Genomic DNA, 13,077 nt, shown 5'->3' on the forward strand with positions numbered 1-13,077 from the left:
TACTACTTTGCTGGGACAGGCTGGGGCTTCCTGAGTCGACTGCACACCTCACCATGCTAGTGGGCCGGGCTAAGGCGGTTGAGGCTTCCAGGGATGGCTGGAATTCATGCTTTGTACATGAATTTTTTGCAGCCCCAGAGCTGCAGTGAACCAAGAAGCCTGAGCTGCAGAGTGGCAAACAGAGCCACAGCGATGAAATTCTGGCGCTGCTTGCTGCCCTGTAAGGCAGGGTGCAGGGCAGTCAAAAATTCATAGGTGGGAGAAATAGGCAGTTGAGGGGATTGGAAGGAGAGGCAGTCCTTATCTTGGAAAAAACCTGCAGCTCAGGGGTTGATAGGGACTAAGCCTGGAACAGCTTGGATTTGGGTACTGACTGATGGAATTCAACTAACAGCAGCAATGAAAACTGCCTAGAATTGTGGTTGTTAAGTGATGCGATCATGAGATGTCACACTTTATAAGTGCATCTCTTATTTCTGTATTAAATTTATATGCTTAACTATGGAAATACAAAGCCTAATTTCTGTTGTAACTCAAGGACTATTTGTAGTTTTATAGCCATACTGTTATTAGGAGAGCACCTCTATGATATTAGACTTAGTAGAAAAAATTCTAGTTGGATACCTTTCTTTTTTTCAAGTATTTATTGATCTCTAAGGGCTAGTAAAATGATAAGTGCTGTCATCTATAATTCAAGCTATTACTGATTCATAATATCCAGAATGCAAAATTTAGTCAGCTTTCAGATAAATAGCTCAGTATCACGTCACAAGAATAACTTGTGGCACACAAATTATCTAAGACAAAAATGAAATGACCTTTCCAATTCAGAAAAAAAACGTTAGGTCAATAGAAAGGGGCTTTTCCCACAATGTGTCAAAATCTGAAAAGTAAAAGCAAAGAATTAAATTCAAGGCCCAAAACCTGGAGTAAAATAAGTCAGATTATGCAAAGAAAGTAACTCTGCTATGAAAAATGTATAGGTTACTATTGGGTTTATGGGTACAATTCAAAGTGCTGATGGCTATCTTAAAAGCTCAGCATGACACAGGGAATGGATATTTCAAGGATCACCTGTCTCCAATTGTCTCTGCCCATTTGGTAGAGATCCAGTAGGGTAGGTCTTCAAATCCCATCTATTAAAAATGTCATCTAATGGAGCACATTTTTTGTTGTTGTGAAGACTACCCTCTAGAGTACCTCTTTCCTCCAAGGTCTACATAGCCCTATGCCGGTTTGCCTTCAAAAGAGTCTTGAAGACCCTGCTCACACCACAGGTCTCTCAGCCCACTATTTGGTTTGTTTGGTCTTGCCATTTCTTTTTGTGCTTTAACTGATTCCTACTTTTTTCCCCCAACCTTTGTAAACTACCCAGAGTTGTGTATAAATGGATGATCGTAGAAACTAAAATAAATAAATAAATACACTCATGTTAATTATATTTAAAACGCTTCCCTGAAAATTCTGTAAACAAACTTTTCAAATAATTGGTAGAGAACTTTATTTCTTACCTTATTTTTGGACTGCTATGTTTGAAGAATTGTAGGAACTTAGGGATCATGATATTAAGGGGACGATCTAAAGCATCACTGTCTAAAATTTCGGCTGAATCTTCACAGATCTTCTGAAGAGCTCCAAATGCACCCTGTGAGATAATTTTTTGTCTTTTTTTGAAACTTATGTAACATCAGACTCATTATTTTAAAAAAAAATCTCATCTCACTGCAGGTTGAATTCCAAATACAGCTGACATCTTATTTACTTAAAAGATCTGTATGTCTAGTCCTCTTAGAACAGAATTCTGAACAGCTCAAAACAACAATAAAACCAAAAACAATAAAAACTATAAAACCAAAAGGAAAAGGCATTCAGCCATCTCACCTGGATATGCCTCCAACAAAACCATCCACAGGCTCCCATCCTACCTGACCCCAGTCCCTGGGAAGAACAAGCTTTTCAGACTTCCAAAAGACTAAAAGGGTGAGGACTACCAGATCCCCAGCAGAAGGATGATCCACAGAGCAGGAAAAAGACAGAGACGCCATGCTACGTCCCATTAGATGACAACATTTAAGTGAAGGAGCTGAAGAACACCCACCCTATCAGACAGGGTGAGGCCAGCAGACACTCTCAGGGAAGAGCAGTCTCACAAATAACCTGGCCTCATGTCATGTAGGGCAGGGGTCCCCAACCCATGGTCTGCAGCCCACTACCAGGCCTTGAGCCTTTTGGAACCAGGCCGCGGAAGTGGTGGAGCTGGGCATGCACAGGCTTGCCCACCATTCATAAGAGACCATCCCATCTCCCCGTGCCAGTCTGCAAAGCCAGAAAGGTTGGGGAACTCTGGTATAATGCTTTAAAGTGACAAGCAGCTCCTGAAAAGAAATTGGGAGCCAGTAAAGCTTGTGCTACATTAACATATGGGTAAACTGAGAGGTGGCCAACAGTGTGTATGCCATCATATGCTGAACCAATGTTAACTTTCAGAATATGTTGCATTTACCCAACAACTTATAAAAACAATACTGTTTTCATTTCAGAAAATACTAACAGAAAGATCAAATAAGACATTTTTCAATGTAAAGGAAGAAAAGATAAATAGGAATGAAGTAGGAATTTGTTTCTAATCCAGTCGCTAGCTGAGTAAGTCTTTATTTTTACAACAATATGCTTTCTTTAGTTAATCAGCTAAGTTTTCTCCTAACTGCAGAAAATGACCAGGAAAAGGCAACATTTTCCAGTTATAAAAGGATGAAACAATATACCTTCTTTAGCACAGATTTTATGATATTTTACAATAATGTAGTGGTATTATTAGGAAAAGTTTTCCTTTATATATTTTGTATCTGCTTATATTATATTGCATTTTTATAAGCCAGTCATTAACTATAAGCTTAACATATATATTAGATTTTAAGTTTCAACCCTAACTTTAATCCCTTTAGTATTATAATTTTGTGGAGATTTTTATGACTTTGGGGAGCTTTTTTCCTTCTTGTTTTGAAGCCTTTGGTATTGGAACACAGCACTAAGCCCTAATCTAGCTGTGCTCTTCTTGCTAACACATCTTATTTTCTTCAATAAGAATTGTAGAAAGTTAACCAAAAAGGCAAAAATAGCTTAATAATATACAGAACATTATGACCATTTGGGAAGAAGCTGCCTATTATTTAATTTCCATCATATGAGGGCATCTCACAGTTCCGTGTAGAAAAAAAATAAAAGTAGTAAAAATAATAATTACCACACTGTTGACCTATTCCAAATAAAAAAGGCATATTTAATTAGAAAAAGCAAACTCTCACCTCACAAGTATTGTAATCTTCAGAATCAAGCAGGCTACAAAGCTTTGGTAAAAGTTCAGGCCAGTTCTGCAATTCTCCTTTTGAGGCAATGGTTGTAATCAAGATACCTTGAATTTTAAAAACATTATTGATAGTAAGTTGGTTTAATGTAACAACATAAAAAATTAATACATAAATAAGGATGGCCAACAGAAAAGATTTAAAAACATCTCTTTAAGGGACTAGATAAAGCATGTCTATGTTTGTAAAGATGTATATACACACATACATTTTAGACATAAATATGGACTGATATTCAAGCTGAGAGGAAAGCTTATCTGCAAAGAAATGTCCTTGTACTCTTCTCAGATTTCCTCAAGACATAAAACATTACCTTAACATTAGACAAGTCGATGAGATATGCAATTCTACTTATAGGGTTAGAATATGCACTTAAGGAAGCACTATTGGGAATGGGAAAATCTGCTCAGTGGCTGAAACTAAAAAGGCAATTCTTTGGTGATCAACTTTCACAGTTCAAATATATCAAGTCTCCAATTCTACTATCTCTAATTGGCCACATCAATTGGAATTGATTTAATATAACAGCATCTGAATGGTCAACAGTTGCCTTTCTCATCTACTCTATATTCTGGAGGTAGAAACTATTATGACAATGAAATAAGCATATAAAGTAACTTCTGTTCATGCAACAGGGGTTTTCCTTGTTGTTATTCCCCCATGCATATCCAAATTTGCTCCAAAGTACCTCTTACTCTCCTCAAAGATTTGGGAATGTTTAGGAGGATCTGCTGACACAAATAGAGGAGAATACTGTTGCTCATTTAGGACAAGAGTGGATAACATATAATTTTCATGTATTGCAAACTAAACTTCCTTATTATCAATGAGACTGGAAGACACCAAGTTGAAATATAATAAAGAAAAAAAATAAGGATTTTGCATGAAAACCACAGCATGAATTCCAAGGTAGCAACATTAAAGCTAATCTTTGAATCTATGTTTGTAACAATTTTTTTCCTATGTTTTCACATATTTTTTCAAGGCTTTTCTATGTTCAAATCATATTCCTTAAAGCAGAACAGTGATCCTGTGTCAAGTAAAGGTAAGGTATGTCAACTTTTTATTACTGGATACTTTAAAATTAAAAATATTCTTTCTGATAATATGCATGAGGAATTCATATTGGCATATTATCCTACATCTTAAAGGAGCTAAAATAATCACCCACACTTTTATCATGAAACAAATTAAAAGCAGAAGACTTGGAATACATTTATTAGAAATATTAAATAAACACATGATTATATGTAATAGTATAACAGCCATCTAATATACTTATATCTGAACCAATCAATTACCCACACAATTATTTCTGAAGAAAAGGACGGAGTCCTTTAGGACAGGGCTTTTCAACCGGTGGTACGCATACCACCTGTGGTACTTTGCCACGTGGCAGGTGGTATGCGACTGCTAGACAAGTGCAGCAGGGGAGGGGAATAAGCCGAAGCGAGCCAAGCCTGAGGCAGAGGCAGCTGCAGCTGCAGGACTGTCTGGGCTGGGCAGAAGCCCTAGGAGCTAAAAATATCCTAAAAGTGGTACAATCTATGATAAGGTTGAAAAGCCCTGCTTTAGGACACTACACTTAAAAATTGTTTGTTACCAATTGTATTTTACTATTTGTTTATTTAGCATAAAGAAACAGAATATAAATAAATAGTCATGACTCACCTACAGTGGCTCTGATTAGTGGAGAGGAATCACCAATATTGTTTAAGCATTCACTTTTAATGAATTCAGTTACTCCATTAGGAAAGTTGTGAAAGTGAGCTTTGACATTATTCTTCAAAATAAGACCACTCAGTGATCTAGTTGGTTCATCTGTAATACGTTTTAAAGAAAAGTCATTTAGGCTATATCTTCCATATACCTACTTGGGAGCAAGCACAACTCAAATCATAAAATGCTTGATTTCATGAAGTGTAAGAGTGTGTGTGTGTGTGTGTGTACACACACACACATATATACACATACACGCACACATTATATATATATATATATATATATATATATATATATATATATATATACACACAAAAATTTATTTATATGTAATATATGTATTACATGTGTATAGATTACATATATGTATATAGTGCAAGTATATACATATATTACAAATAGTGCACATATATACTTGCACTATTTCATGTTGCAATATAATATTAAATTGTATGACTCCGTAAATACTGCTTGCTAGTATCTCCAAAATTATGTTAATAGAGGAACCTGACAGGAAAACCTATAACCTCTAAGATTATTATAACAAAAAAGCAAGTTAGAAAATTTATTTTTTTAAAAATAGAACATTTTCGTCTTACAATGTACTTTCTGCTGTATCAAGGTATTCTGTGTCAGCATTCATACTACCAAGCACATACAGTACGTCCAGTTTTTCTGTGGCAGTTTTCACTAAAGAATAGGTGTACTTTTTTACTACAGTATCACCTGAAAAACAACGCACTATTCAGAATTTGAGGTGCAGATAGCATTTCAAGCTTGAAATGGAGTAGTTCCACTCGTCAGGATTCTTGCAAATTATATTCCAACCTAAAGTTGAAGCTCCAAAATTTTCCAGAATGGTTGCAACAGAATCAGGACTTCCAGTAAAGTCAAAAGAGCCATTTTAAACTCCAATTCAAAATCAAGTCAATATGCATAATGCTATACTGATTTTTAAAAAAATACAATTAAAATTCAATTTTCAATCATATACAAAGCAAAAAAATGCAATTAAGTTTCAATTTACCACCATCTTCAAATGGAATGAACTATTTTTCACTGATTTAATTCTTTTTTATTTTTTATTACTGTATCATTATATAAATTATTTCATACATACATTACACAAATTATATAAAATGACACAAATGACATTTTTATAATGGCATTATCAGGTTATACAAATTGTAGCATGCAGGTTCAATATCATTTAATGTACATAATCCAATTTAATGTATATGAAAATTATTATATATCTAATAAATTAAACTGTAATTTTAGACAGCCTGAGCAAAGTAGACTAAATTTGAAAATGTTCAAGATTTGAACAGACTCAAGCTACAATAGTTAAATTTAATTCCTTCCTCCTCCTCCATCACCACCATCATCATCTAAAACCACATCCATTAGAATCTATTTTCTTGTATAACAGGAACAATATGGTTTTGGAATACATCCAGGGTTTTAGAATACCTGAGTATATATTATATGTTGAACAAGGAGATAAGATACATAAGCGAAAGATTAATTTTTGAAGAAAGTAGAGCATAATTCACCCTATTGGGTATTAAACTACAGTGGAATAGACAATCCAAAATAGGCATGAAATAGTCAACTGACAGTGATGATTTATGCAAAACCAATTTCAGAACATAAAATGTTTGGCATACCATTTTAAAGATATTGTGGTCATGTTAAAGTATGGAAGGATATTTTAGCACAATTTTAACAACTATTTGAATTTATGTTGGTACTGTTTGATACATTTATGATATTATTCAAAACAGATTTATTTGAAAAGAAATTCCATTTATTTCTGAGCAAATGTTCTAGTTCACAGAATAAAGAAAAAATATTCTAGTGGAATCTAGTCTGGTGAACTAAACAACCAATGAAGTCTTGATGAACAAAATATCCAGAAACCTTTGAAATTCTGACCCAATTTATCTAGCTATGTAATAACTGGATACAATTAACATAAAACTCACCTTCAGTTTTTAGCTTTGTAAGAACAAATATCAGGTAGTTATTGAAGTCTGGATATTGATTGAGTTGTTCCAGTTTCTAAAGTTTTGTTAAAGGTATTTCATGTAAGATACGAAACAATGCAAAATTATATTAAACACGAGTGAAACTAAATTATTTTTTCAAAATATCACTACTAGAAATTTAACAATCTAATTGATCCCAAAACTATTAGTAACGCTAGAAATGGCAGAGTTCCAAGCAGAACGCACAAAGGATTCTGCATCTTCTTTTTCCTATGAAGATTTACCTTTATAATTAGTAATAGCAACAGCACTTAATACTTATATACCCGCTCCACAGTTCTTTACAGCACCCTCTGAGCAGTTTAGAAATGTGAGCATATTATCCCCAACAATTTGGGTCCTCATTTTACCAACCTTGGAAGGATGGAAGGCTGAGTCAACCTAAAGCCTGTCAGGATCGAACTTCAGGCTGTGGGCAGAGTTAGCCTGCAATACTGCATTCTAACCCACTTTGCCTTCAGGAATTCAAGGTAGTATATGTAACTCTTCTTCCCAATTTTCCCTGCAATAACAATCCTCTGAGATAGAGTACGCTGAGAGAGTGTGACTAATCTAAAAACATGCAATACAGCTTTCACGGTCAGATTTAGATTAGAACCAGGGTCTCCCTACTGACAATCCCATGCCTTAACCTCTACAACACAGCAGCTGTCTAGTATAGCACTCTTCTCTACTGGATACACATAAAATCCTTCTCAATTACTTCTCCCACTTAAGATGGCAGACTTATTAAGGGAACTTTCAAGCAGAATGAGATTTAATATAAATAATATCAATCTATCTGCTGCAATACAATCTTATATAAGTAGTAAGCTGTACTAAACTGATTCTTAACTGCCTCCTGGTACAGACACTGGTAAGGCTTGAGGAACTTTGTAAATATGTTAATATTTAATGTTTACATTCCATGATATTCATATACTGAATTATCTTTTAGCTCTGTCTAATGTACACCTACTCAAAAATGAGATTAAGTGCAGATAGATATTTGTAATATTAGGCTGCAATCTACTATTATCATAGCTGTATTCAGCAAGGCTAGTTAAATGTATAAAATTACTATCTGAAATTCAAACATGGAGCAAGCTAGAGTCTTTTAGATAAAGTCCAATTTGATATAATGCTGTGCTAACTTAAATGCTGTGATTCTATACAGCCTTATAGAGGTAAAAATTCAAATGAAGTTACTCTGGAGCAAACATCAATGTGTGTATTTATAATATATACATGATTACAGTACTTTCTGAACCATGTAACCAGAAAGAAAAGGCATTGCTACTTACTCTTTCAAAACAGCAGTTTAGTATATTGAACAATAGCATATCAAACATCTCTTTAGAAACACAGATTGGGTTTAAATACTGAACTAGCTTGGTTTTATTCAACCACAAATAACTGAGATATATATTTTGGATTACAAAATATAATGGACAGATTCCATTAATATGCTAAACCAAAACCAAGCAAGTCACACTATGACTTACTGTAGTATATAAATCCAGCCTGTGGATGAAGACAGATAGAACATGTCTTCTATGATACTAAGCTGCAGACAATAAAGTATAATTTTTCCACTCATAAGCAGCTCAGAATACAGACATAAGCTGCTCTAAATCAAAGGAGAAAACCAGTCTAGCAAATAAGTTGGACTCAAGACAAGTTTAGTATAAAATTTTTGAAGTCTGGATTTTAGTAACAGAAAGTATCCTGACAGAAGATTACTTGAGAGCATGGTCTGCTATACGGCCTACCAGGCCCTCGCTATATTAAATAATCAAGGGGTAAAATATGTCAACGTCTCTGGCATAGTTTTTTTTATACAGGGGGCATATTACATGTAACACATTCTAAGCTATTTCTAGAACATAGAAAGTCCTTTACTGTAATGAAACCCAGAATTATCATTATACGTTATGATTGTTTTTAAGTCCAGGAACCCTGATTTTATGACCTCTTTTGTAGCAGTCTTTAAGCAAACTCTGTGGTTGTTCTGCGAACACTGCAGTTGTTCAATGAATCAATGCATTCCTATAGGCATGTGACAACAGGCTCCACCTCCCCTTCCCATTCTCTGCTTCCCATTCATTCATCTTTTTTTACTAGCTATATTGATGTATTTTCTTTGTTTTCTTTTATTTATTGTTGTATTATTTTACTTTCAGTGTTTAAACTTCCTTTTTATTTCTTCCTTTTTTATTGTCATAAGCCACTTAGAGTAGGCTCCAGGTAAGATAGGCAGCAAATTTAATAATTAATAAAATATCCATTTAAACAAAATTTAGCTATGTAGGTAATTTTCTACTTACAACCACAATTGGAACCAGAATTTTTGGCTGCTAGGCAAGGTGGTTTTAAGGGAGCCATGTCCGATTTTTCAGCTTTTTGCCACAGTTGTTAAGCAAATTACTGCAGTTATTAAGTGAATCATTCAGTCGTTAAGTGATTCTTGCTTCTCCCATTGACTTTGCTTGTCGGAAGCCAACTGGGAAGGTTACAAACGATGATCTAATGATCACATGAAGTGGTATATAAGTCTAAGTGCTATTTCTATTGCTACATCTTGGTACAGTGCAACTGTCATAAAATACATGCTAGTTGCCAAGCGTCCAAATTTTGATCACATGACCATGGGGATGCTGCAATGGTCATAAGTGTGAAAACTGATCATAAGCTATTTTTTCAATGCCATTGTAACTTTGAATGGTTACTAAACAAATAGTTTTAATTTAGGACTATCTATATAAAACTGGGACGCGGTGGCTCAGTGGGTTAGGACGCTGAGCTTGTCGATCAGAAGATCGGCAGTTTGGCAGGTCGAATCCCGAGTGCCGCGTAGCAGAGTGAGCGTCTGTTACTCGTCCCAGCTTCTGCCAACCTAGCAGTTCGAAAGCACGTAAAAATGCAAGTAGAAAAATAGGGACCACTACGGTGGGAAGGTAACAGCGTTCCGTGCACCTTTGGCGTCTAGTCATGCCAGCCACATGACCACGGAGACGTCCTCGGACAAATGCTGGCTCTTCGGCTTTGAAACAGAGATGAGCACTGGCCCCTAGAGTTGGAAACAACTAGCACACGTGCGGGGGAACCTTTACCTTTATATAAAACTCAGTAAATATAAAGCTGCTAAAAATATCCTTTTCAAGATATATGCTGGGATGATTAAATTAAAAAGTAAAAAACAGTACTTTATACAACAGGAAAATCTACTGTGTTGTACTGTACATAAAGTAAGACAATAGTCTTATTTAAGAAAGCCTAAAAAATATTATGGCCATGCAATCCTTTAAAAAATATGGCACAGGAGTGCAAATAAATTGTTTCTTTAGATCTTTAAAGCAGCCATGTCTTTTGCATAGTTGTTTTAACAGCTCTTCCAGCTTTCTTCATATGGTTATGCAGACACATGCACTTTAATACACATACTGTAAAGCATCTCTTTTGAATCTTTGCAAAATCCTATTAATTTTGTATTCCCATCAACAGCCTATGGAATATACGCTAGAAAAAGAAAAATGGTAAATAGTAGGTCATACCATATGATATGGGAGAACGACTAGATGATATTTTTATACTTTTGTATTTTCCTGTGCATTCACTATCTCATATTTACACTTAATTTCATTTTAAACTACTTCTTTAGGATGTGAGATTATTCAAATGGAATTTCATTTAACATGCTAAGGAGTAAAAATAAGATTCAATAACTAAAAATTCAAAGATGCCTACTTAGCATTACATCTTTTTAAAATTAAACTACCTGGCTTTAAAAAAATGTATGCATAAACAATGCACAGTATAATTACTGATACAGAAGAGGAATTTACATCTAGTTTGTACCAAAATCTGTACCTCACAGAGCAGCAAAAACAATTTAGATCCTAAAATTCTATATACACAAGCACTCATTATAGCACTCACCAACACGTAAAAATTACAAGCCTGAAACGAATAACAGCATCTTTTATGTGAATACTTTCAGCATTTACCAATAATAAAATAACTATTTTCTATATACAGAAACTTAACACTTCACTAGCTTCCCTACTGCCTTCGGAGTCAATGCACCAAAAGAAAACAATGTTAAAAGCCTAAAGATTCGTTTATTATTTTCCTTATCCTGAATATGATCCAGTATGCAATTGAGGGACCAACAAGAAACTCAGGTGGTTAAGAATGATTAGCTCTCTGTCCGTTAAAATGTCCCAACAGAAAGAGATCCTTAACGGTACAAAAGACTTATTCCGCCAGGTTTCTAAATGGTCGACAAGGATCATTCGAGAGAAAAAGGAGCCAGCTGGAATTTTCCGAAAGGAATTTAAGGGCGCAGATGGCCGGATCTACGGCTCCACAAGACCCAGCTTGAGACACAGGCCTAGGGATAGCGGTCGAGAGCGAGTCTGGGAAAGGGAACGACACCGGAGCTGCTAAAGGCGGGCCAAGCCTTGGAAAGAAAAACGGGGTTTGGCGCCACACTCGCAACAGGTGCCGGGCCTAGGCGCAGGGGGGGGGGGAGGCAGAGCGAAGGCTTTGCCGCCGCCTACAGGGCTTCCTTCGCGATTCAAAGCCCGCGCCAGGGCAGGCGGGGGCTGGGCCTGGATTACCGCTACGGCCGGTCGCCTTAGCGGAGGCCCAGGGGCGTTATCCTCTCCAGGCCGTTACGCGGCGAAACCCCCTCCCTGACCCCGAAACAACAACAACAACAAAGCGGATCGGACCGCTTTGCCTTAAGCGCTTTTGCCTCCCGCGGGGTCGGAATCCTGCGGCAAACCGACCCAGCCGCTGGGCCTCGCTTATCTCCGGAGCCCGCTCGCCCTCCCTGCCCGGCTCTCTTTTGCAGGATACTTGTTGCACGGCTCTCTGCGTTGTAGTGTCCGGGGACTGCGATTCTTTGAGCAGCTGTAGAATCTGCTGAAGCCCCTGCTCGTCGGGTTTCCACTCGTACTCCATCTTGGCGTTCTGCAAAGACAACAGGCAGGAGCCGCCGTTAGCGGCAGTCGCGGCGGTGACGCTAGGCCCAAGCTAGAAGGGAAGCGCGGCGCCTGGTCCTTCCGGTCCTCTTCGTTACCCACGCCCAGCCGGCCTCCCCACCCCCCCTAAGATCGACCCGTTGTTCCCGCGTGCCGAACGGACCCGCTGCTCGATAGTCTCCCTTGCCGCCGCCGCCGCCTACTATGAGCTGCGCGGACCGACTGAGTCACGACGAAGAATTTGCAATCTGGCTCCCAGAGCCCGGCTGCCCCGTGTTCCCCTGGGTCCTAGAGCCGTTCTCAACCACCCGTGGTTGTTCGTCCCTTCAGCTGCGCCAGGGCAGGCTGGCTAACGCAGCTCGGGGAGGGAAGCATCCAAGCCGAAAAGAGGCGATTGAATAACGCGCGCGCATCTTTTTTCTTCACAACCGGGGAAGGAAGCCTATATAAGTCGTTTGAACGAATGCCACCTATGCGTGCCACAGCCCTGGCCGTGGGACTCGAGCACTGAGACTTGTGGCAGGTTGAGTGGAAGAGAAAGCATTTTTTTTTCTCACTCCAGCTCTTCCGTCTTCTCCAGCAAAGTCTTTCATTTTATTGTGAAATTAATAATTCAATCCCGATAGGGAGAACACTTTTCTTTAATAGAGCGCTCAGATTTTTAACTCTTTCCTGTGCAATGCAGTTGACTGCTCTGTGGGCCGCATTGTGTTCTGTGTGACCTGCTTCCATGGAAGATCATAATAGTTTATTAAATTTATATGTCACCTGACTCCCAGAGATTCTGGATGGTTTACAATTGCTAAAAATATTTAAAACTAAAAAGCAATACCAAAAATATAAAATAAGACTGAATTCCAGATTTATTTTAGAGGTTTGGGGAAAAATGGTTACAGACCTTGGGCCTTTATGTGTTTCAGCTTACTGAAAACTATCCCTGAAGTAAAGTGCTTCTTTCTGGCTATACTCACT

At 37.4% G+C, this 13,077-nt stretch overlaps 1 protein-coding gene across 1 annotated transcript in view; it reads right to left on the reverse strand.

The window, feature by feature from the left end:
- Positions 1 to 12,260, reverse strand: part of TNPO1 (transportin 1) — a 41,071-nt gene extending 28,811 nt beyond the window's left edge. The window contains exons 1-5 of the mRNA XM_081317120.1: positions 11,981 to 12,260; positions 7,076 to 7,151; positions 5,037 to 5,186; positions 3,306 to 3,412; positions 1,512 to 1,645 (exon numbers count right to left, since the gene is read on the reverse strand). Of these exons, the coding sequence (XP_081173246.1) occupies positions 1,512 to 1,645; positions 3,306 to 3,412; positions 5,037 to 5,186; positions 7,076 to 7,151; positions 11,981 to 12,085 (572 nt within the window). The 5' untranslated portion in view covers positions 12,086 to 12,260. The remainder of the gene's footprint in view (positions 1 to 1,511; positions 1,646 to 3,305; positions 3,413 to 5,036; positions 5,187 to 7,075; positions 7,152 to 11,980) is intronic.
- Positions 12,261 to 13,077: the final 817 nt, after the last annotated feature.

Source organism: Vipera berus, assembly GCF_964194415.1.
Source record: "Vipera berus genome assembly, chromosome: 2".
In the NCBI taxonomy this organism is placed as follows: Eukaryota; Metazoa; Chordata; class Lepidosauria; order Squamata; family Viperidae; genus Vipera; species Vipera berus.